The following is a 25,861-nucleotide window of genomic DNA, read 5'->3' on the forward strand; positions in this document are numbered from 1 at the left end:
TGTCAATGTGCAGAAAAATCAACATGGAAGAAAACAATTCTTATTTTTTAAAAATGAATGTAAATGAGGTTAAAAAAGTATATTTACTTGTATAAGATTGTTGGCATCAATTAGCCTCCGTCTCATCAAGTTTTCAGATTTTTGTCAGGAAGAAAAGCTTTGCCTCCTACAGGATTCTACTTCGTCATGGAACAAAATACAATGCCATCCAGTAAGCTATATAATAAGCTTTTTTTCCGATTGCGTTCTGTACAAATGGACCTGAAGTATGCTGACCATGATAAATGTTTGTCAATTCGGAATCACTACTTTGGTGCCACCTAGTGGAAACTGCAGGGTATGAACTATTTTTGTATTATTGAAGAGCAACAGCAGACTCAATGTAATTGAGATTCAAAAACAATTTCAATATTTAACCCTATACATTCAAAACTAAATAATTAGATTGAAAGAATAATAATTCTTAAAGGGGAATATTAAAGGTGGCTTTATAAAATGAAGTTTGTTTATAAAAAAAAAAAAGGAAAAGATAATTCTTTAAAGGATACGTTTTGGAAAAATATATTATAAGAGAATTTAAAGAGTATTGAAGTGAGGATGCCTTCTCCTGTGGGCATTGTGCTTGGTGGCATTACACCCGGATGAGCCTTTTATACCAGTGGTGTCAAACTGCATTCCTCGAGGGCCTCAGACCATGCGTGTTTTCAAGATTTCCTTTGCATTACACAAGGTGCTGGAATCATTCTCTGCAGGTGATTAAATTATCAACTGTGCAATACAAGGAAATCCTGAAAACATGACCTGTTTGCGGCCCTCGAGGAATGCAGTTTGACACCCCTGTTTTATACGGTGTTAGAACCTGCACTAGGTACTGTTTTCTAAGACCTGTTTTGGATGCCAGTAAAGCAAGGTACATCTGAGTAGTAGAAAACAATTGTTAGGTTAGCCGCAACTTATTTGCTGTTTAACCCCTTTACCACCTGAGCGTGGTTTGCCATGTTAATGAGCATACCAATTTTTACAATTCTGACCACTGTCCCTTTATGAGGTTATAACACTGGAACGCTTCAACGGATCCAGGTGATTCTGACATTGTTTTTTCATGACATATTGTACTTCATGATAGTGGTAAAATTTCTTTGATATTACCTGCAATTATTTGTGAAAAAAATGGAATTTGGCGAAAAGTTTGCAATTCTCCAAATTTGAATTGTTATGCCCTTAAATCACAGAGATATGTCACACAAAATACTTAATAAGTAACATTTCCCACATGTCTACTTTACATCAGCACAATTTTTGGAACCAAAATTATTTTGTTAGGAAGTTAAGGGTTAAAAGTTAAACAGCGATTTCTCAATTTTACAGCACCATTTTTTTTAGGGACTACATTATTATTATTTATTTATATAGCACCATTAATTCCATGGTGCTGTACATGAGAAAGGGGTTACATACAGGGTTATAGATATCGTTTACAGTAAACAGTTTTACAGTGACAAACTGGTACAGAGGGGAGAGGACCCTGTCCTTGCGGACTTACATTCTGTGGGATAGTGGGGAAGAGACAGAAGGTAGGGGTGAGGCGGCAGCTCTGGCGGTGGTGAGGCGGCGGCTCTGGCGGTGGTGAAAATTGAAGTAGCTTTGAGGGGTCTATATGATAGAAAATACTCAAGTGTGACACCATTCTAAAAACTGCACCCCTCAAGGTGCTCAAAACCACATTCAAGATGTTTATTAACCCTTCACGTGCTTCACAGGAATTTTTGGAATGTTTAAAAAAAAAAAAGGAACATTTAACTTTTTTTCACAAAAAATTTAATTCAGACCAAAACTTTTCTATTTTACTAAAATTTGGACCCCAAAAGTTGTTGTACAATTTGTCCTGAGTATGCCGATACCCCATATGTGGGGGTAAACCACTGTTTGGGCGCATGGCAGAGCTCGGAAGGGAAGGAGTGCCGTTTGACTTTTTCAATGTAAAATTGGCTGGAATTGAGATCGGACGCCATGTCGCATTTGGAGAGCCCCTGATGTTTCTAAGCATTGAAACCCCCCACAAATGACACCATTTTGGAAACTAGACCCCCCAAGGAACTTATCTAAAAGTGTGGTGAGCACTTTGAACCAAATAATTACAATACACGATAAAACGTAACATTTAATAATAATACAGATAAAAAATGACAACACTCACGACCTAAAAACATCTACTGTAGGCTGACAAAAAGATACAGGGTGCACTCAGGTCCTAATATATCACTGTCTATACCCTACCTGGCTGATTGGAACCTGTGGTTAGGGATGGACATTGTTCCCCACTGCTCTATCGCACACGTCCTTGAGTGATTCATCCTCTACCCGTCACTCAGATAAGTGAGATCTTTCTAGTATGTCTCCTGATGAACCGACCTCGGGGAAACGCGTCGACTTGAACATACTGAGATATGTATACTGAGATGCACATATTGAGATTTGTAAACTTTTATGTATTATCTATGTAATTGGGAATCTGTGTTTTTTTTTGGTTAGGTGTTATGGTTCACCTTTTTTGGTGACTGTACGTGCGGCCTGCTTTTTGTATTTTTTCGGTTTTGTTGCCATTTGGCATTGTTAGGGCATATTAGAGCCAGACGACGGGAGCGGGGGCGCCATTTTGCGCAGGATTATAGGGTGCCAACCCCCGCAGGCAGGCAGTATGTATCTAGGTACAGTTTAATCCCACAGGAAGGCTATAGGCCATATGGGGATATGTGCAATTGTGTACTAAGAGTGCGCTATTATTTGATCTAACATAGCACACGTGCACTTTATTCTTTGCTGCTCCAATTACATAGTATATTGGTCTTTTCTATTTTGTTTGTTTGTCTGTTTGTATGGTCTGCTGTGTGTCTATCTTCCTCACTTGAGGGTTTTCCAGGGTGAGTTAGGGCGAGCCTACGTTGAGCGGGGGCGCCATTGCACAGGGTTTATAGGGTGCCAACCTCCGCGGCAAGGTAGGGTATAGACAGTGATATATTAGGACCTGAGAGCACCCTGTATCTTTTTGTCAGCCTACAGTAGATGTTTTTAGGTCGTGAGTGTTGTCATTTTTTATCTGTATTATTATTAAATGTTACGTTTTATAGTGTATTGTAATTATTTGCTTATTTAGTGCTTCAGTCGGTGAATTATTTTTTGTTCTTTTGAGAACTTACATTTATAAGTTTTTCTGTGATACTGAGCACTTTGAACCCCCAAGTGCTTCACAGAAGTTTATAACGTAGAGCCATAAAAATAAAAAAATCATATTTTTTTCACAAAAATTATCTTTTTGCCCCCAATTTTTTTATTTTCCCAAGGGTAACAGGAGACATTGGACCTCAAATGTTGTTGGGCAATTTGTCCTGAGTGTGCTGATACCCCATAACCCCATATGTGGGGGTAAACCACTGTTTGGGTGCATGGCAGAGCTCAGAAGGTTAGGAGCGCCAGATTTTACTATAATGGTTTGCAGGTGCCATGACCCTCTGGGAGAACTCATGAGGTGGCCAAACAGCAGAACCCCCCATAAGTGACCCCATTTTACGAACTACACCTCTCTATGAATTTATCTAGGGGTGCAGTGATAACATTAACACCATTGATGTGTCACAGAATTTTATACTATTGGGCAGTGAGGACAGAATAACTACATTTTTAACACCAAAATTTTGTTTTAGCCAAAGATTTACATTTTCACACAAGAAGTGGGTAAAAATGGCAATACCCCATATGTGGCTGTACAGTGCTACTTAGCAATGCAGAGAGACTCGGGAGGAACGGAGCGCTATTTGCCCATTCAAGTGAATGGGTCTGTGCACATGTCAGTGTGTCTCTACGGACCGTGTCTCCGTGGGCAAAACACGCTGACATGTCCATTTTTTAATGTCAGCACGAGCCATAACATGTGCATACACATAACACACATGGATGTCATCCATGTGACACGCATCGGCATCGGGGAAGAAGTGTTACAGTAAGCGCTGTTCTCCAGCGCCGGGTGCTGAACATGGCTCTCCTCATTCTTCCCTGCTCTGCCGGCGATCAGGGGAGAATGATGAGAGTTACGAGACAACAGGCGGTGGCATATAGGACTATTACTCACATCAGCCTACCCCTGCTGCTTTGCAAGAAGACAAATTTAAAGGGAACCTGTCACCCTGTTTTTTGAGATTGAGCTATAAATATTGTTAAATAGGGCCTGCGCTGTGTGTTCCTATAGTGTATGTAGTGTACCCCGATTCCCCACCTATGCTGAGAAATAACTTACCAAAGTCGCCGTTTTCGCCTGTCAATCAGGCTGGTCAGGTCGGGAGGGCGTGGTGACATCGCTGGTTCTTCCTCAGCTTTACGTTGGTGGCGTAGTGGCGTAGTGGTGAACAAGCAGCGCGCGATCTGCGCTGTCATCCCTTTCGTCGGTGGGGGCGGCCATCTTCCTGGGGCCGCGCGTGCTCAGATCGAGTGCTCTGCTGCACGGGGCTTCAGGAAAATGGCCGCGGGATGCCGCGCATGCGCATTAGAGATCGCGGCGGCCATTTTCCCAAAGCCGAGATGCAAACATACACTATAGGAACACACAGCGCAGGCCCTATTTAACAGTATTTATAGCTCAATCTCAAAAAACGGGGTGACAGGTTCCCTTTAATTTCTACTGTTCTGTGTTGGTTACTTGTCTCACTGGTAACTCCCCTTCATGTAAAATAATCTCTGGAGGCAGAGTTATCTCTAGTCACCATTCGCCCCGGAGCCTGGAATAGGTACACTTATATAAAGTGATAAAAGATGATTTCTCAGCAACAACACAGCTGATATGAGACACAGGTAGGTAGGCTGCTTTCAGCATTCTTTAACTTGTATGTCCATATTAATAATTTAGATAGGTAAAATGTGGTGATAGATTCCCTTTAAATGTTGGCCTCTTCATTCTCCCAGCACCCCAGCGCTGGTTGCCAGCTATGTGGTACAGAAGGACTGGTTTTTCTTATATTAGAACATGTGCGGCTTCTCTTCCTTTAAATGCTGCACATCATCTACCCAATCTCAGAATATTTTTGGATGGCGCCAAAATAAATTACCGTAAAGTTATTAATGGCATGGTGGGGGAAGTTGGCACTAATAATCTTCCCCAACCAATAACCTTAGAGAGGCTGAAAGCAGAGCAGCATTATGGCTTGAAAGATGCTTTAAAATTAGTGATGAGCGAATATACTCGTTACTCGAGATTTCTCGAGCATGCTCGGGGGTCCTCCAAGTATTTTTTAGTGCTCGGAGATTTAGTTTTTCTTCCCGCAGCTGAACGATTTACATCTGTTAGCCAGCTTGATTACATGTGGGGATTCCCTAGCAACCAGGCAACCCCCACATGTACTTATGCTGGCTAATAGATGTAAATCATTCAGCTGCGGCAAGAAAAACGAAATCTCCGAGCACTAAAAATACTCGGAGGACCCCCGAGCGTGCTCGAGAAATCTCGAGTAACGAGTATATTCGCTCATCACTATTTAAAAATCATTTTTTATGGAATATTGACTGTCTTATCCTGTATTGGAGACATGGTGTCTTCCGCTTTACTTCCTTCATTCTACAAGTTGATTGTCCAAAATTTGCACCCAATACTTATGATGTAAAGTGTATAGAAAATACTTCATATGCAAAATCATTAATATCAGATTATTTTAATATACTATGTCATTGTTCCTGCTTTTCTCCATCTAATATATCAAATAATATTTAGCTACAGAAGCATCTTGTATGTCCTCAGTAGATACAGTGACTTACGGACAATAGTAGCTACAAAATAGATGCAAGGTTATGATATGTAATGGATGTAGACCAGACCAACGTCCTGAATACATCTTGTTATATCTGCATTACACCAGAAGATACATAGTGTAATTCACTTATTTGTATTCTAACATATTGGCTGTGTGGAGTAATATCCCGTATCTCCAGAGATCTGTATCCACTTGATGAAGATTTTCAGAGGCCAAAGACACGAGATAACTGGTGACCAAAAGACTGGACTAGAGTCACCAATCCAGCTTCCACTATTGTCGTGTGTATTCATGATTCTGTCTGTCCTAAAACCCAAAGATCGGAGCTAAACAATTAACCTTTGCAGACATGGACACTTGGTGTACGGGAAGTAAGGGTGCATCAAGTGTGGACTTTCTGATGATCGTTTGAACATGATGGAGTTAGAAGGCTAGGTCGTATGGGTCATTAAGTTCTGCTGCTGGGTTTGGCTTTCGGATGGAAGCTGATACTGACATTAAATCACATATTTGCAAAGATTTATAGGCATTCAGTCTTCCAGTAGCTTGCTGGAGCTCCATGTGCTTTGGATTTGACATTTTTATTCTGTTGAAAAAAAAAATGATTAACAAAAAATAGAAAACTTTCCCAGAAAAGAAAAAATGAGGCATGTGGATATGGTACAGCTCATTAACATATGTAGCTAGTGTTGTCTTATACTTTAAACCCTCACAGGGGAAAGCTGCTTTTCTATTGGAGTAGACTGAGGAAAGGTCTGGGCACATGCTCTGCCATCAGCAGCAGCCATGGTATGGACTCCTCTACCAGCAGCCATTGTATGGACTCCTCCACAAGCAGCCATTGTATGGATGCCTCCACCAGCAGCCATTGTATGGACTCCTCCACCAGCAGCCATTGTATGGACACCTCCACCAGCAGCCATTGTAAGGACTCCTCCACCAGCAGCCATTGTAAGGACTCCTCCACCAGCAGCCATTGTATGGACGCCTCCACCAGCAGCCATTGTATGGACGCCTCCACCAGCAGCCATTGTATGGACTCCTCCACCAGCAGCCATTGTATGGACGCCTCCACCAGCAGCCATTGTAAGGACTCCTCCACCAGCAGCCATTGTAAGCACTCCTCTACCAGCAGCCATTGTATGGACGCCTCCACCAGCAGCCATTGTATGGACTCCTCTACCAGCAGCCATTGTAAGGACTCCTCCACCAGCAGCCATTGCAAGGACTCCTCCACCAGCAGCCATTGTATGGACGCCTCCACCAGCAGCCATTGTATGGACGCCTCCACCAGCAGCCATTGTATGGACTCCTCTACCAGCAGCCATTGTATGGACGCCTCCACAAGCAGCCATTGTAAGGACGCCTCCACCAGCAGCCATTGTATGGATGCCTCCACCAGCAGCCATTGTATGGACGCCTCCACCAGCAGCCATTGTATGGACGCCTCCACCAGCAGCCATTGTAAGGACTCCTCCACCAGCAGCCATTGTATGGACGCCTCCACCAGCAGCCATTGTATGGACTCCTCTACCAGCAGCCATTGTATGGACGCCTCCACAAGCAGCCATTGTAAGGACGCCTCCACCAGCAGCCATTGTATGGACGCCTCCACCAGCAGCCATTGTATGGACGCCTCCACCAGCAGCCATTGTATGGACGCCTCCACCAGCAGCCATTGTATGGACGCCTCCACCAGCAGCCATTGTATGGACGCCTCCACCAGCAGCCATTGTATGGACTCTTCCACCAGCAGCCATTGTATGGACGCCTCCACCAGCAGCCATTGTAAGGACTCCTCTACCAGCAGCCATTGTATGGACGCCTCCACCAGCAGCCATTGTATGGACTCCTCTACCAGCAGCCATTTTATGGACGCCTCCACCAGCAGCCATTGTAAGGACTCCTCCACCAGCAGCCATTGTAAGGACTCCTCCACCAGCAGCCATTGTATGGACGCCTCCACCAGCAGCCATTGTATGGACGCCTCCACCAGCAGCCATTGTAAGGACTCCTCCACCAGCAGCCATTGTATGGACGCCTCCACCAGCAGCCACTGTATGGACTCCTCCACCAGCAGCCATTGTATGGACGCCTCCACCAGCAGCCATTGTAAGGACTCCTCAACCAGCAGCCATTGTAAGGACTCCTCCACCAGCAGCCATTGTATGGACGCCTCCACCAGCAGCCATTGTATGGACTCCTCTACCAGCAGCCATTGTATGGACGCCTCCACAAGCAGCCATTGTAAGGACTCCTCCACCAGCAGCCATTGTAAGCACTCCTCTACCAGCAGCCATTGTATGGACGCCTCCACCAGCAGCCATTGTATGGACTCCTCTACCAGCAGCCATTGTAAGGACTCCTCCACCAGCAGCCATTGCAAGGACTCCTCCACCAGCAGCCATTGTATGGACGCCTCCACCAGCAGCCATTGTATGGACACCTCCACCAGCAGCCATTGTATGGACTCCTCTACCAGCAGCCATTGTATGGACGCCTCCACAAGCAGCCATTGTAAGGACGCCTCCACCAGCAGCCATTGTATGGACGCCTCCACCAGCAGCCATTGTATGGACGCCTCCACCAGCAGCCATTGTATGGACGCCTCCACCAGCAGCCATTGTATGGACGCCTCCACCAGCAGCCATTGTATGGACGCCTCCACCAGCAGCCATTGTATGGACTCTTCCACCAGCAGCCATTGTATGGACGCCTCCACCAGCAGCCATTGTAAGGACTCCTCTACCAGCAGCCATTGTATGGACGCCTCCACCAGCAGCCATTGTATGGACTCCTCTACCAGCAGCCATTGTATGGACGCCTCCACCAGCAGCCATTGTATGGACTCCTCTACCAGCAGCCATTGTAAGGACTCCTCCACCAGCAGCCATTGCAAGGACTCCTCCACCAGCAGCCATTGCAAGGACTCCTCCACCAGCAGCCATTGTATGGACGCCTCCACCAGCAGCCATTGTATGGACGCCTCCACCAGCAGCCATTGTAAGGACTCCTCCACCAGCAGCCATTGTATGGACGCCTCCACCAGCAGCCACTGTATGGACTCCTCCACCAGCAGCCATTGTATGGACGCCTCCACCAGCAGCCATTGTAAGGACTCCTCCACCAGCAGCCATTGTAAGGACTCCTCCACCAGCAGCCATTGTATGGACGCCTCCACCAGCAGCCATTGTATGGACTCCTCTACCAGCAGCCATTGTATGGACGCCTCCACAAGCAGCCATTGTATGGACTGGAGACCTGTGCAGTCTGTGAGGAAAGCTGCACTAACAAGAGCAGGAGGAGAACCTTTCATACCTATATAATAGAAAGTGGCACAAAATCATTTCCCCAACGCATCTTCTAAAACAAAGATAGAGTGACCAAACCCCTGTAAAGTGTACACAGATATTGCCCGTATACCTGAAAACTCTCCTAGCCCCAATAGACCATCTCAAGGAGTCTGTAAAGGTACCGTCACATTAAGCGACGCTGCAGCGATATAGACAACGGGCCGACCGCTGCAGCATCACTGTTTAGGTCGCTAGGAGACGTCAAACACCGGCAACAGCAGAACGATGCAGGAGCGATCCAGTGACGTACTTATCGTTCTCACTGGTTGTTCGCTCCATTGAAAACCATTGCAGGCATCATTGCTTTTGCTGTCAAACATGACGAATCACGACGACCAAATAAAGTTCCGGACTTTCAGCGACGACCAGCGATGTCACAGCAGGATCCTGATCACTGCTGCGTGTCAAACACAACGAGATCGCTTTCCAGGACACTGCAACGTCACGGATCGTTGTCGTTCTCGTTGGAAAGTTGTTCAGTGTGAAGGTACCTTTAAGGTACCTTCACACTAAACGATATCGCTAGCAATCCGTGACGTTGCAGCGTCCTCGCTAGCGATATCGTTTAGTTTGACACGCAGCAGCGATCAGAATCCTGCTGTGATGTCGTTGGTCGGGGCTAGAGGGCCAGACCTTTCTTTGGTCGCTGGCTCTCCCGCTGACATCGCTGAATCGGCGTGTGACACCGATTCAGCGAGGTCTTCGCTGGTAACCAGGGTAAACATCGGGTTACTAAGCGCAGGGCCGCGCTTAGTAACCCGATGTTTACCCTGGTTACCATCCTAAAAGTAAAAAAAAAAACGCTACATACTTACCTACCGCTGTCTGTCCCCGGCGCTTTGCTTCTCTGCTCTGGCTGTGAGCACAGCGGCCGGAAAGCACAGTGGTGACGTCACCGCTGTGCTTTCCGGCTGCCCAGCGCTCACAGCCAGAGCAGAGAAGCAAAGCGCCGGGGACAGACAGCGGTAGGTAAGTATGTAGCGTTTTTTTTTTTACTTTTAGGATGGTAACCAGGGTAAACATCGGGTTACTAAGCGCGGCCCTGCGCTTAGTAACCCGATGTTTACCCTGGTTACCGGCATCGTTGGTCGCTGGAGAGCGGTCTGTGTGACAGCTCTCCAGCGGCCAAACAGCGACGCTGCAGCGATCCGGATCGTTGTCTGGATCGCTGCAGCGTCGTTTAGTGTGAAGGTACCTAAGGGTACCGTCACACACTGCCATTTCGATCGCTACGACGGTACGATTCGTGACGTTCCAGCGATATCGTTACGATATCGCTGTGTCTGACACGCAGCAGCGATCAGGGATCCTGCTGAGAATCGTACGTCGTAGCAGATCGTTTGGAACTTTGTTTCATCGCTGGATCTCCCGCTGTCATCGCTAGATCGGTGTGTGTGACACCGATCTAGCGATGCGATCCAGCGATGCGTTCGCTTGTAACCAGGGTAAACATCGGGTTACTAAGCGCAGGGCCGCGCTTAGTAACCCGATGTTTACCCTGGTTACAAGCGTAAAACTAAAAAACAAACAAACAGCACATACTTACATTCTGGTGTCCGTCAGGTCCCTTGCCGTCTGCTTCCCGCACTGTGACTGCCGGCCGTAAAGTGAAAGCAGAGCACAGCGGCTGTGCTTTCACTTTTCGGCCGGCAGTCAGTGAGTGCGGGAAGCAGACGGCAAGGGACCTAACGGACACCAGAATGTAAGTATGTGCTGTTTGGTTTTTTTTAGTTTTACGCTTGTAACCAGGGTAAACATCGGGTTACTAAGCGCGGTCCTGCGCTTAGTAACCCGATGTTTACCCTGGTTACCCGGGGACCTCGGCATCGTTGGTCGCTGGAGAGCTGTCTGTGTGACAGCTCCCCAGCGACCACACTACGATTTACCTACGATCACGGCCAGGTCGTATCGCTGGTCGTGATCGTAGGTAAATCGTATAGTGTGACGGTACCCTAAGTCTGCAGATCTCCTGGGACATAACACTACGCTGCTCCCAAAGCCAATTATCAATCACAGAATGCAAATTACCCCCTGCTCTACAGTACAGAACAGTAAACTAGGGAGTTTGGTAAATGACTGATGAGACGCTGCCATTATACATAGAGAATCAAGTGTATTTGCCATCTACTGCTCATACTGTGGATAGGGGGCCTCACTACTGCACATAGGAGAACAGGTGAATCCCCTGGTAGGCCTATTGGCTAGTCCAAGTCTGAGTGTGGTAATCTGAACTCATAGACTACATTGACATACAGTCACGTCCGAAAGTGTTGACACCCTTGAAATTGTTCTAGAAAATGAAGTATTCTGCCCAGAAAATTATTGCAATTACACATGTTTTGTTATGCACATGTTTATTTCTTTTGTGTGTATTGGAACAACAGGAACAAACTAGAGAAAAAGGGCAAATTAGACATAATTTCACACAAAAAAAAATAATGGTCCTGACAAGATTGCTGATACCTTTCCAAAATTGTGGGTAACAACTTTGTTTCAAGCATGTGATGCTCGTTCAAACTCACCTGTGGCAAGTAACAGGTGTGGGCAATATGAAAATCACACCAGCTAAAGAGGGGAGAAGTTGACTCAATCTTTGCATTGTGTGTCTGTGTGTGCCACGCTAAGCATGGAGAACAGAAAGAGAAAAGAGCTTTCTAAGGACTTGAGAACCAAAATAGTAGAAAAATATCAGCAATCTTAAGGTACCGTCACACTAAGCGACGCTGCAGTGATACCGACAACGATCCGGATCGCTGCAGCGTTGCTGTTTGGTCGCTGGAGAGCTGTCACACAGACAGCTCTCCAGCGACCAACGATGCCGGTAACCAGGGTAAACATCGGGTTACTAAGCGCAGGGCCGCGCTTAGTAACCCGATGTTTACCCTGGTTACCATCGTTAACGTAAAAAAAACAACCACTACATACTTCCCTACCGCTGTCTGTCCCCGGCGCTGTGCTTCTCTGCTCTGGCTGTGAGCGCCGGTCAGCCGGAAAGCAGAGCGGTGACGTCACCGCTCTGCTTTCCGGCCGCTGTGCTCACAGCCAGAGCAGAGAAGCACAGCGCCGGAGAACAGACAGCGGTAGGTAAGTATGTAGTGGTTGTTTTTTTTACTTTAACGATGGTAACCAGGGTAAACATCGGGTTACTAAGCGCGGCCCTGCGCTTAGTAACCCGATGTTTACCCTGGTTACCAGCGAAGACATCGCTGAATCGGCGTCACACACGCCGATTCAGCGATGTCAGCGGGAGAGCCAGCGACCAAAGTTCTGGACTTTCTTACCTGACCAGCGACATCACAGCAGGGGCCTGATCGCTGCTGCCCGTCACACTGGACGATATCGCTAGCCAGGACGCTGCAACGTCACGGATCGCTAGCGATATCGTCTAGTGTGACGGTACCTTTAAGTTTACAAGTCCATCTCCAGAGATCTTGATGGCACTGTAGCTAATCTCCTTAGATGTGGAGACAATTTCAAGGGTGCCAACCCTTTGGCCATTACTGTATGTGTTAGAAGATATCAATGTCAGAAGCATCATTTTTAATACATTTCCCATCACCATTGCTTAAGCCAATGACCAGTTATATATGTCACACTTTACCTGTTTTTGGAGTTGATAGAAATTCTCTCTTTTAGCTCCTCTGCTATATCTGTATCATAAATTGAGATAGAATAGGCCTCCACCTAGAATACAAACACATATGACTGCTTCTTCTGTCACCTGCTTTCTTGTATGCTACTTAGCCTGTTTTTATCTTTTAAATGAGGAGTGACCCCTTAAAAGCAATCTATGGTCTCAGTGGTCTCAGGGACAGAGCATCCACGTAAATCCTGAACATAGTGAGATCGGTGCCACCATCATGTGACAATACATATATACTTTCTATATCAGTTATTAGCCAATCAGTTAGGCCTTAGTGCCCAATCTTGCCACAGCTCCGATCGCACCTACCATGTGCCATCTGTAATACTGGTTTGGCACATGAGCCTTAGGACAAACATTGTGATGATCCCATAAAAACCTCTCTATTTGGGGCATAATATGAAAAAGAAAACAGAGAGAAACGTGGTGTAAGCAGAAACCATGCACCACAGTATCTACAGGTCCTTCTCAAAAAATTAGCATATAGTGTTAAATTTCATTATTTACCATAATGTAATGATTACAATTAAACTTTCATATATTATAGATTCATTATCCACCAACTGAAATTTGTCAGGTCTTTTATTGTTTTAATACTGATGATTTTGGCATACAACTCCTGATAACCCAAAAAACCTGTCTCAATAAATTAGCATATTTCACCCATCCAATCAAATAAAAGTGTTTTTTAATAACAAACAAAAAAAACATCAAATAATAATGTTCAGTTATGCACTCAATACTTGGTCGGGAATCCTTTGGCAGAAATGACTGCTTCAATGCGGCGTGGCATGGAGGCAATCAGCCTGTGACACTGCTGAGATGTTATGGAGGCCCAGGATGCTTCAATAGCGGCCTTAAGCTCATCCAGAGTGTTGGGTCTTGCGTCTCTCAACTTTTTCTTCACAATATCCCACAGATTCTCTATGGGGTTCAGGTCAGGAGAGTTGGCAGGCCAATTGAGCACAGTAATACCATGGTCAGTAAACCATTTACCAGTGGTTTTGGCACTGTGAGCAGGTGCCAGGTCGTGCTGAAAAATGAAATCTTCATCTCCATAAAGCATTTCAGCTGATGGAAGCATGAAGTGCTCCAAAATCTCCTGATAGCTAGCTGCATTGACCCTGCCCTTGATGAAACACAGTGGACCAACACCAGCAGCTGACATGGCACCCCACACCATCACTGACTGTGGGTACTTGACACTGGACTTCAGGCATTTTGGCATTTCCTTCTCCCCAGTCTTCCTCCAGACTCTGGCACCTTGATTTCCGAATGACATGCAAAATTTGCTTTCATCAGAAAAAAGTCCTTGGGACCACTTAGCAACAGTCCAGTGCTGCTTCTCTGTAGCCCAGGTCAGGCGCCTCTGCCGCTGTTTATGGTTCAAAAGTGGCTTTACCTGGGGAATGCGGCACCTGTAGCCCATTTCCTGCACACGCCTGTGCACGGTGGCTCTGGATGTTTCCACACCAGACTCAGTCCACTGCTTCCTCAGGTTCCCCAAGGTCTGGAATCGGTCCTTCTCCACAATCTTCCTCAGGGTCCGGTCTCCTCTTCTCGTTGTACAGCGTTTTCTGCCACATTGTTTCCTTCCAACAGACTTACCATTGAGGTGCCTTGATACAGCACTCTGGGAACAGCCTATTTGTTGAGAAATTTCTTTCTGGGTCTTACCCTCTTGCTTGAGGGTGTTAATGATGGCCTTCTTGACATCTGTCAGGTCGCTAGTCTTACCCATGATGGGGGTTTTGAGTAATGAACCAGGCAGGGAGTTTATAAAAGCCTCAGGTATCTTTTGCATGTGTTTAGAGTTAATTAGTTGATTCAGAAGATTAGGGTAATAGGTCGTTTAGAGAACCTTTTCTTGATATGCTAATTTATTGAGACAGGTTTTTTGGGTTATCAGGAGTTGTATGCCAAAATCATCAGTATTAAAACATTAAAAGACCTGACAAATTTCAGTTGGTGGATAATGAATCTATAATATATGAAAGTTTAATTGTAATCATTACATTATGGTAAATAATGAAATTTAACACTATATGCAAATTTTTTGAGAAGGACCTGTATATATATAATCGTCTAAGGGGCACTTCCGTCTGTTTGTCTGTCTGTCTATTGTCTGTCTGTCACAGAAATCCCAAATCGCTGTTTGGTCATGGCCAGCGACCGCGACCAATCAGCGACGGGCACAGTCCACTCGCAATATGGCCGCTCCCTACTCCCATGCAGTCAGTGCCCCCTCCATACTCCCGACCCCCCCCCCCAGTCAGCGCCCGCCGCCCACATAGCGTTTTAGCAATCCGTTAAACCGACTTCGTTACACCGCGGCATAATGCGGTTTAACGCAGTCTGTTAACGCTGCTATTAACACTGTGTGACAAACTTTTTATTATTGATGCTGCCTATGCAGCATCAATAGTAAAAAGATATAATGTTAAAAATAATTTAAAAAAAAATTAAAAATGGTGCTATTCTCATCCTCCGGCGTCCACCGATGCGCGCGACCGGCGAGGCTGCCGCCAGCTTCCGTTCCCAGAGATGCATTGCAAAATAACCCAGATGACTTTGCGTCATTTGGCCTCCGTCGCAATGCGTCGTTTTGGAGAAAAAAACGCATCCTGCAAATTTGCCCGCAGGATGCATTTTATCACCATAGACTTGTATTACCAACGCATCGCTATGTATGCAAACACGTTCCATACGTCGTGCACTGGATGCGTTGGTATTTGGCGGACCGTCGTAGCGAAAAAACGTTCAAGGGAACGTTTTTTCGTACGTCGGGTCCTGCATTTTAAACTGCGCAGGCGTGGCCAGAACTCCACCCCCTCCTCCGTGGGACTTCACAATGGGCAGCGGACGCGTTGAAACACTGCATCCGCTGCCCACGTTGTGCAGAAAATCACCACTGTCCGTCGGTACGTTGCGCCGACGCTTTGTGACAGCCCCATACCGACGGAAGTGTGAAAGAAGCCTTAGCGGTCTCGCGAGACTACTAAGTCATCTGGCTAATTTCGCAATGCATCACTGGGAACGGAAGCTCGCGCGCATCGGTGGACGCCAGAGGGTGAGTATATAACTATTTTTTATTTTAATTCTTTTTTTAACAGAGATATGGTGTCCACACTGCTGTATACTACTTGGGCTGTGTTATTTACTGCGTGGGCTGTGTTATATACTATATCGCTGCTATATACTACGTGGCTGCTATATACTATGTGGCTGCTATATACCACGTGGCTGTGCTATATACTATGTGGCTGCTACATACTACGTGGCTGTGCTATATACTATGTGGCTGTGCTATATACTACATGGCTCTGCTATATACTACGTGGCTCTGCTATATACTACGTGGCTCTGCTATATACTACGTGGCTGTGCTATATACTATGTGGCTGTGCTATATACTACGTGGCTGTGCTATATACTACGTGGCTGTGCTATATACTATGTGGCTGCTATATACTACGTGGCTGTGCTATATACTACGTGGCTGTGCTATATACTTCGTGGCTCTGTTATATACTACGTGGCTGTGCTATATACTACGTGGCTGTGCTATATACTATGTGGCTGTGCTATATACTACGTGGCGCTATATACTACGTGGCTGTGCTATATACTATGTGGCTGCTATATACTACGTGGCTGTGCTATATACTACGTGGCTGTGCTATATACTTCGTGGCTGTGCTATATACTACATACTACTTGGCTGTGCTATATACTGCATGGCTGTGTGGCTGTGCTATATACTACGTGGCTGTGCTATATACTATGTGGCTGCTATATACTATGTGGCTGCTATATACTACGTGGCTGTGCTATATACTACGTGGCTGTGCTATATACTACGTGGCTGTGCTATATACTACATACTACGTGGCTGTGCTATATACTACGTGGCTGTGTTATATACTACGTGGCTGTACTATATCCTGCACCCTGAACCCCCGACATCCAGTGCCCTGAACCACCGACATCCTGCGACCAATCAGTGACAGACGCAGTCCAGCTGCAAATTGACGCGGGATTTAAACCACGCTTCGCTGATTGGTCAAGCCCAGCCGGCCGCGACCAATCAGCGATATTGTCATGGGATTTAAACACCGCTTCAGTAATTGGTCACGCACGGCCGGCTGCGACAATCAGCGATATTGGCGCAGTATTTAAACACCGCTTCGGTTATTGGTCGTGCCCGGCCGGCAGCGTCCAATCAGAGATATTGGCGCGGGATTTAAACACTGCTTCAGTGATTGGTAGCTCACGGCTGCTCGCGACCAATCAGCGATATTGGCGTGGTATTTAAACACCGCTTCATTGATTAGTAGCTCACGGCTGGCCGCGACCAATCAGCGATATTGGCGTGGGATTTAAACACCGCTTCAGTGATTGGTAGCTCACGGCTGGCCGCGACCAATCAGCGATATTGGCACGGGATTTAAACACCGCTTCAGTGATTGGTCGCGGCCAGCCGTGAGCTACCAATCAGCGATATTGGCGTGGTATGTAAACACCGCTTTGGTCATTGGTCGTGCCCGGCCGGCAGCGACCAGTCAGTCCGGCCGCGAATTGGCTCCAGATTTGAACGACGCTTTGCTGATCAGCCAGTCGGGCGACCAGTCAGCGATATTGGCGCAAATTTAACCCCCACTCACAGCGCGACGTACTTAGGCTACGTTCACACTAGCGTTGTGCGACGCTGCGTCGGTGACGCAACGCAGAATGCATGCAAAAAAACGCACCAAAACGCACGCAAGAACGCTGCGTTTTGCGACGCATGCGTCGTTTTTTGCCGAAATTTGGACGCAAGAAAAATGCAACTTGTTGCGTTTTCTTGGTCCGACGCTTGCGGCAAAAAAGACGCATGCGTCGCACAACGCAACAAACAAAAACGCATGCGTCCCCCATGTTAAATATAGGGGCGCATGACGCATGCGTCGTCGCTGCGTCGCCCGACGCAAACCCGACGCAAACTAGCATAACGCTAGTGTGAACGTAGCCATACATATATACATATTCTAGAATACCCGATGCGTTAGAATCGGGCCACCATCTAGTCTATTTATATAATTGCCTTGTAATGTTTTCATTTTCTGTTCTGTCCAGATGTCACCGTATCCCAGAATTCCAAGCGGAGGAAGCTCACCCAAGTGATGGGTGTCTCAATATGGAAACTGCTGCTGGTACCAACCTATTGCGCGGTACCACCAGCAGAACACCGTCGCACCACATACACACTCTATACGCCATACGCACCACACACACACACTTACATTCACACACTCACACATTCACACTCAGACACTCACATTCACATACACTGTGTGCAGAATTATTAAGCAAGTTGCATTTTAGAGGATTATTTTTAATACTAGATGGTGGCCCGATTCTAACGTATCGGATATTCTAGAATATGTAGTAGTATACAGCACAGGCTACGTACTATATTGCACAGTGACGTAGTATATAACACAACCGACGTAGTATCTAACATAGCTATGTAGTATATAACAGAGCTACGTAGTATGTAACACAGCGTACGTAGTATATAGCAGAGCCACGTAGTATATAACACAGTCACATAGTGTATTGCACAGCTACGTAGTGTGTTGCACAGCTATGTAGTATATTGGTCAGCGACGTAGTATATAGCAGAGCCACGTAGTATATAACATAGCCACGTAGTGTATTGTAGAGGCACATAGTATATTGCATAGCTACATAGTATATTGCACAGCCACGTAGTATATAACAGAGCCACGTAGTATATTGCACAGTCGACGTAGTATATAACAGAACCGACACAGCCACATAGTATATTGCACAGCTACGTAGTATATTGCACAGCCACGTTGTATATTGCACAGTCACGTTGTATATTGTGTTGTGAATTCTGTGGCTGAGTTCACTTCTGTGGTCACAAGTGGTATTGCAGTCTCTGGGCTTCCTCCCTCAGGTGTTTTGGTGAGCTCGTTGGCTGCCTTGCTATTTAGCTCCACCTGAGTCTGTCTTCCTTGCTCCTTGTCAATGTTCCAGTGTTGGATCTGAGCTACTGCATCTTTCCTTGGGCCTGCTGCTCTGCTAGATAAGTGCTTCTAGTTTGTTTTCTGTTTTTTCTGTCCAGCTTGTTATTATCTTTTGCTGGAAGCTCTGAGAAGCAAAGGGGTGCACCGCCGTGCTGTTAGTTCGGCACGGTGGGTCTTTTTGCCCCTTTGCGTGGTTTTCGTTTTAGGGTTTTTGTAGACTGCATAGTTCTCTTTGCTATCCTCGCTCTGTCTAGAATATCGGGCCTCACTTTGCTGAATCTATTTCATTCCTACGTTTGTCTTTTCATCTTGCTAACAGTCATTATATGTGGGGGCTGCCTATTCCTTTGGGGTATTTCTCTGAGGTAAGTCAGGCTTGTATTTCTATCTTCAGGCTAGTCAGCTCCTCAGGCGGTGCCGAGTTGCATAGGTAGTGATAGGCGCAATCCACTGCTGCTTCCAGTTGTGTGAGGATAGATCAGGTACTGCAGTCTACAGAGATTCCACGTCTCAGAGCTCGTCCTATTGTTTTGGGTTATTGCCAGATCTCTGTATGTGCGCTGATTACTGCACGCTGTGTTGCCTGATTGCCAGCCATAACAGTACAAGGAGCCATTCAATGATTTCCAATAGAGGGAAAAAAGAAATCCTGACATCATTTTTTTTTCTTAGCTCTGTCTTCAGTCTTTTTTTTCCCCTAGACATTAGAGTGCTTCAGGACACAGCTGTGGACATGGATATTCAGGCTCTGTGCTCCTCAATGGATAATCTCGTTGTAAATGTACAAAAGATTCAAGATACTATTGATCAGAAATCGATGCTAGAACCAAGAATTCCGATTCCTGATTTGTTTTTTGGTGACAGAACTAAGTTCCTGAGCTTCAGAAATAATTGTAAGCTATTTTTGGCCTTGAAACCTCATTCTTCTGGTAATCCTATTCAACAGGTTTTGATTATTATTTCTTTTTTGCGCGGCGACCCACAGGACTGGGCGTTTTCTCTTGCACCAGGAGATTCTGCATTGAGTAATGTTGATGCATTTTTCCAGGCGCTGGGATTGCTTTACGATGTGCCTAATTCAGTGGATCAAGCTGAGAAAAATCTGCTGGCTTTATGCCAGGGTCAGGATGATGTAGAAGTATATTGTCAGAAATTTAGAAAATGGTCAGTACTCACTCTGTGGAATGAATCTGCACTAGCGGCTTTGTTCAGAAAGGGTCTCTCTGAAGCTCTTAAGGATGTAATGGTGGGATTTCCTATGCCTGCTGGTTTGAATGAGTCTATGTCCTTGGCCATTCAGATCGGTCGTCGCTTGCGCGAGCGTAAATCTGTGCACCATCTGGCGGTATTGTCTGAGAGTAAGCCTGAGCCTATGCAGTGCGACAGGACTATGACTAAAGTAGAACGGCACGAACACAGACGTCTGAACAGACTGTGTTTCTATTGTGGTGATTCTACTCATGCTATTTCTAATTGTCCTAAACGCACTAGGCGGTTCGATAGCTCTGCCGTTATTGGTACTGTACAGTCCAAATTCCTTTTGTCCATTACCTTAATGTGCTCTTTGTCATCATATTCTGTCATGGCGTTTGTGGATTCAGGCGCTGCCCTGAATCTGATGGATTTGGATTATGCTAAACGTTGTGGATTTTTCTTGGAGCCTTTGCGGTGTCCTATTCCGTTGAGAGGAATTGATGCTACACCTCTGGCCAAGAATAAGCCTCAGTACTGGGCCCAGCTGACCATGTGCATGGCTCCTGCACATCAGGAAGTTATTCGCTTTTTGGTACTGCATAATTTGCATGATGTGGTCGTGTTGGGGTTGCCATGGCTACAAACCCATAATCCAGTATTGGATTGGAACTCTATGTCGGTAACCAGCTGGGGTTGTCAGGGAGTACATGGTGATGTTCCATTTTTGTCTATTTCGTCATCCATTCCTTCTGACATCCCAGAGTTCTTGTCGGACTTTCAGGATGTATTTGAAGAGTCCAAGTCTGATGCCCTTCCTCCGCATAGGAATTGTGATTGTGCTATCGATTTGATTCCTGGTAGTAAATTCCCTAAGGGTCGTTTATTTAATTTGTCCGTACCTGAACACGCCGCTATGCGCAGTTATGTGAGGGAGTCCCTGGAGAAGGGACATATTCGCCCATCGTCGTCACCATTGGGAGCAGGGTTCTTTTTTGTAGCCAAGAAGGATGGTTCGCTAAGACCGTGTATTGATTACCGCCTTCTTAATAAGATCACTGTTAAGTTTCAGTATCCCTTGCCATTGATTTCTGACTTGTTTGCTCGGATTAAGGGGGCTAGTTGGTTTACTAAGATTGATCTTCGTGGTGCGTATAATCTGGTGAGAATCAGGCAGGGAGATGAATGGAAAACGGCATTTAATACGCCCGAGGGTCATTTTGAGTATCTGGTGATGCCGTTCGGACTTGCCAATGCTCCATCTGTTTTTCAGTCTTTTATGCATGACATTTTCCGTGAGTATCTGGATAAATTCTTGATTGTTTCCTTGGATGACATTTTGATCTTCTCAGATGATTGGGAGTCTCATGTGAAGCAAGTCAGAATGGTTTTCCAGGTACTGCGTGCTAATTCCTTGTTCGTGAAGGGATCAAAGTGTCTCTTCGGTGTGCAGAAAGTTTCATTTTTGGGGTTCATCTTTTCCCCTTCTACTATCGAGATGGATCCGGTTAAGGTTCAGGCCATCCAGGATTGGACTCAGCCGACATCTCTAAAAAGTTTGCAGAAATTCCTGGGCTTTGCTAATTTTTATCGTCGCTTCATCTGTAATTTTTCTAGCATTGCCAGACCATTGACCGATTTGACCAAGAAGGGTGCTGATTTGGTTAATTGGTCTTCTGCTGCCGTGGAAGCTTTTCAGGAGTTGAAGCGTCGTTTTTGCTGTGCCCCTGTGTTGTGTCAACCTGATGTTTCTCTTCCGTTCCAGGTCGAGGTTGATGCTTCTGAGATTGGTGCAGGGGCGGTTTTGTCACAGAGAGGTTCTGGTTGCTCAGTGTTCAAACCATGTGCTTTCTTTTCCAGGAAATTTTCTGCTGCTGAGCGTAATTATGATGTGGGCAACCGAGAGTTGCTGGCCATGAAGTGGGCATTCGAGGAGTGGCGTCATTGGCTTGAGGGTGCTAAGCATCGCGTGGTGGTTTTGACTGATCATAAGAACCTTACTTATCTTGAGTCTGCCAAGCGCTTGAATCCTAGACAGGCCCGTTGGTCGTTATTTTTTGCTCGTTTTGATTTTGTGATTTCATACCTTCCGGGCTCTAAAAATGTGAAGGCGGATGCTCTGTCTAGGAGTTTTGTGCCCGACTCTCCGGGGTTATCTGAGCCGGCGAGTATCCTCAAGGAAGGAGTCATTGTGTCTGCCATCTCCCCTGATTTGCGGAGAGTGTTGCAGAAATTTCAGGCTAATAAACCTGATCGTTGTCCGGCCGAGAAACTGTTCGTCCCTGATAGGTGGACTAGTAAAGTTATCTCTGAACTTCATTGTTCGGTGCTGGCCGGTCATCCAGGAATCTTTGGTACCAGGGAGTTGGTTGCTAGATCCTTCTGGTGGCCATCTCTGTCACGGGATGTGCGTGCTTTTGTGCAGTCCTGTGGAATTTGTGCTAGGGCTAAGCCCTGCTGTTCACGTGCCAGTGGGTTGCTTTTGCCCTTGCCGGTCCCGAAGAGGCCTTGGACACATATTTCGATGGATTTCATTTCTGACCTTCCCGTTTCTCAAAAGATGTCTGTCATTTGGGTGGTCTGTGATCGCTTTTCTAAAATGGTCCATCTGGTGCCCTTGGTTAAATTGCCTTCCTCCTCTGATTTGGTGCCTTTGTTCTTCCAGCATGTGGTTCGTTTACATGGCATTCCTGAGAATATTGTTTCTGACAGAGGTTCCCAGTTTGTCTCGAGGTTCTGGCGAGCCTTTTGTGGTAGGATGGGCATTGACCTATCTTTTTCCTCGGCCTTCCATCCTCAGACTAATGGCCAGACCGAACGAACCAATCAGACCTTGGAAACATATCTGAGATGTTTTGTTTCCGCTGCCCAGGATGATTGGGTGTCATTTTTGCCGTTGGCTGAGTTCGCCCTTAATAATCGGGCCAGCTCGGCTACCTTGGTCTCTCCATTTTTCTGCAATTCTGGGTTCCATCCTCGTTTCTCTTCAGGACAGGTTGAGTCTTCGGACTGTCCTGGTGTGGATTATGTGGTGGACAGGTTGCAGCAGATCTGGACTCAGGTAGTGGACAATTTGACCTTGTCCCAGGAGAAGGCTCAGCTTTTCGCTAATCGCAGACGCCGTGTGGGACCCCGACTTCGTGTTGGGGATCTGGTTTGGTTGTCTTCTCGTCATATACCTATGAAGGTTTCCTCTCCTAAATTTAAACCTCGTTTTATTGGTCCGTATAGGATTTCTGAGATTCTCAATCCGGTGTCTTTTCGTCTGACCCTCCCAGACTCCTTTTCCATACATAATGTATTCCATAGGTCGTTGTTGAGGAGATACGTGGCACCTATGGTTCCATCTGTGGAGCCTCCTGCCCCTGTTTTGGTGGAGGGGGAATTGGAGTATATTGTGGAGAAGATTTTGGATTCTCGTGTTTCTAGACGGAAACTCCAGTATCTGGTCAAATGGAAGGGTTATGCTCAGGAAGATAATTCCTGGGTTTTTGCCTCTGATGTCCATGCCCCAGATCTTGTTCGTGCCTTTCATGTGGCTCATCCTGGTCGGCCTGGGGGTTCTGGTGAGGGTTCGGTGACCCCTCCTCAAGGGGGGGGTACTGTTGTGAATTCTGTGGCTGAGTTCACTTCTGTGGTCACAAGTGGTATTGCAGTCTCTGGGCTTCCTCCCTCAGGTGTTTTGGTGAGCTCGTTGGCTGCCTTGCTATTTAGCTCCACCTGAGTCTGTCTTCCTTGCTCCTTGTCAATGTTCCAGTGTTGGATCTGAGCTACTGCATCTTTCCTTGGGCCTGCTGCTCTGCTAGATAAGTGCTTCTAGTTTGTTTTCTGTTTTTTCTGTCCAGCTTGTTATTATCTTTTGCTGGAAGCTCTGAGAAGCAAAGGGGTGCACCGCCGTGCTGTTAGTTCGGCACGGTGGGTCTTTTTGCCCCTTTGCGTGGTTTTCGTTTTAGGGTTTTTTGTAGACTGCATAGTTCTCTTTGCTATCCTCGCTCTGTCTAGAATATCGGGCCTCACTTTGCTGAATCTATTTCATTCCTACGTTTGTCTTTTCATCTTGCTAACAGTCATTATATGTGGGGGCTGCCTATTCCTTTGGGGTATTTCTCTGAGGTAAGTCAGGCTTGTATTTCTATCTTCAGGCTAGTCAGCTCCTCAGGCGGTGCCGAGTTGCATAGGTAGTGATAGGCGCAATCCACTGCTGCTTCCAGTTGTGTGAGGATAGATCAGGTACTGCAGTCTACAGAGATTCCACGTCTCAGAGCTCGTCCTATTGTTTTGGGTTATTGCCAGATCTCTGTATGTGCGCTGATTACTGCACGCTGTGTTGCCTGATTGCCAGCCATAACAATATTGCCCAGCTACATAGTATATAGCAGAGATGTAGTATATAACAGAGCCCACGCAGTATGTAACACAGCCCACGTAGTATACACAGCCCACGTAGTATATAGCAATGTGGGCACTATATGCGTGGTTAAAAAAGACTTAAAATAAAAAATAAACATATACTAACCTTCCGAAGGGCCCTTGAAGTCCTGGTGCCTGTGTGCAGTGCACGCGGCAGCTTCCGGTTCCAGGGTTGGTATGAGCGCAGGACCTGTGATGACGTCGCGGTCACATGACCGTGACTTCATGGCAGGTCCTTCTCACATAGCATCCTTGGCACCGGAACCTGCCGCTTGCACTGCCGAGGACAGCGCGATGTCGGAGGGTGAGAATAACTTTTTTTTTTTTTTTTTATTATTATTATTTGTAACATTAGATCTTTTTACTATTGATGCTGCATACGCAGGATCAATAGTAAAAAGTTTGTCACACAGGGTTAATAGCAGCGTTAATGGAGTGCATTACACTGCGGTCCGTTAACACTGGCATTAACCCTGTGTGAGTACTCAGCGCTGACTGCAGGGCAGTAAAGCAGCGGCCATTTTGCTGCCAGACTATGGCCGTCACTGATTGGTCGTGGCAATGGTCATGGTCGTTTTGCCAGGACCAATCAGCGACTTAGATTTACATGACAGACATAGGCCGCGACCAATGAATATCCGTGACAGACAGAAAGACAGACAGACAGACGGAAGTGACCCTTAGACAATTATATAGTAAATTGATCAACAACTATGTTCTCAATCAACCCAAAAGACTCATAAATATCAAAGCTTAATATTTTTGGAAGTTGGAGTGGGGTTTTTTTAGATTTGGCTATCTTAGGAGGATAACTGTTTGTGCAGGTAACTATTACTGTGCAAAATTATTAGGCAACTTAATAAAAAACAAATATATTCCCATCTCACTTGTTTATTTTCACCAGGTAAACCAATATAACTGCACAAAATTTAGAAATAAACATTTCTGACATGCAAAAACAAACCCTCAAAAAATTAGTGACCAATATAGCCACCTTTCTTTATGATGACACTCAACAGCCTTCCATCCATAGATTCTGTCAGTTGCTTGATCTGTTTACGATCAACATTGTGTGCAGCAGCCACCACAGCCTCCCAGACACTGTTCCGAGAGGTGGACTGTTTTCCCTCCCTGTAGATCTTACATTTTATGAAGGACCACAGGTTCTCTATGGGGTTCAGGTCAGGTCACCGAGGGGGTCATGTCATTATTTTTTCTTCTTTGAGACCTTTACTGGCCAGCCACGCTGTGGAGTAGTTGAAGGCATGTGATGGAGCATTGTCCTGCATGAAAATCATGTTTTTCTTGAACGATACCGACTTCTTCCTGTATCACTGCTTGAAGAAGTTGTCTTCCAGAAACTGGCAGTAGGTCTGGGAGTTGAGCTTCACTCCATCCTCAACCCGAAAAGGTCCCACAAGTTCATCTTTAATG

At 46.0% G+C, this 25,861-nt stretch overlaps 1 protein-coding gene across 2 annotated transcripts in view; it reads right to left on the reverse strand.

Moving 5' to 3' along the window:
* Window positions 1-25,861, reverse strand: part of LOC138656731 (cilia- and flagella-associated protein 337-like) — a 150,685-nt gene that overhangs the window by 554 nt on the left and 124,270 nt on the right. The window contains exons 26-27 of one of the 2 annotated variants that reach the window (XM_069743934.1): window positions 12,750-12,832; window positions 5,683-6,381 (exon numbers count right to left, since the gene is read on the reverse strand). The exons of the other annotated variant lie outside the window; for it this stretch is intronic. Of the exons in view, the coding sequence (XP_069600035.1) occupies window positions 6,219-6,381; window positions 12,750-12,832 (246 nt within the window). The 3' untranslated portion in view covers window positions 5,683-6,218. Of the gene's footprint in view, window positions 1-5,682; window positions 6,382-12,749; window positions 12,833-25,861 lie in introns of those variants that run through there. 2 annotated transcript variants of the gene reach the window in all.

The sequence above is a fragment of the Ranitomeya imitator genome, chromosome 1 (genome assembly GCF_032444005.1).
Source record: "Ranitomeya imitator isolate aRanImi1 chromosome 1, aRanImi1.pri, whole genome shotgun sequence".
NCBI lineage: Eukaryota > Metazoa > Chordata > Amphibia > Anura > Dendrobatidae > Ranitomeya > Ranitomeya imitator.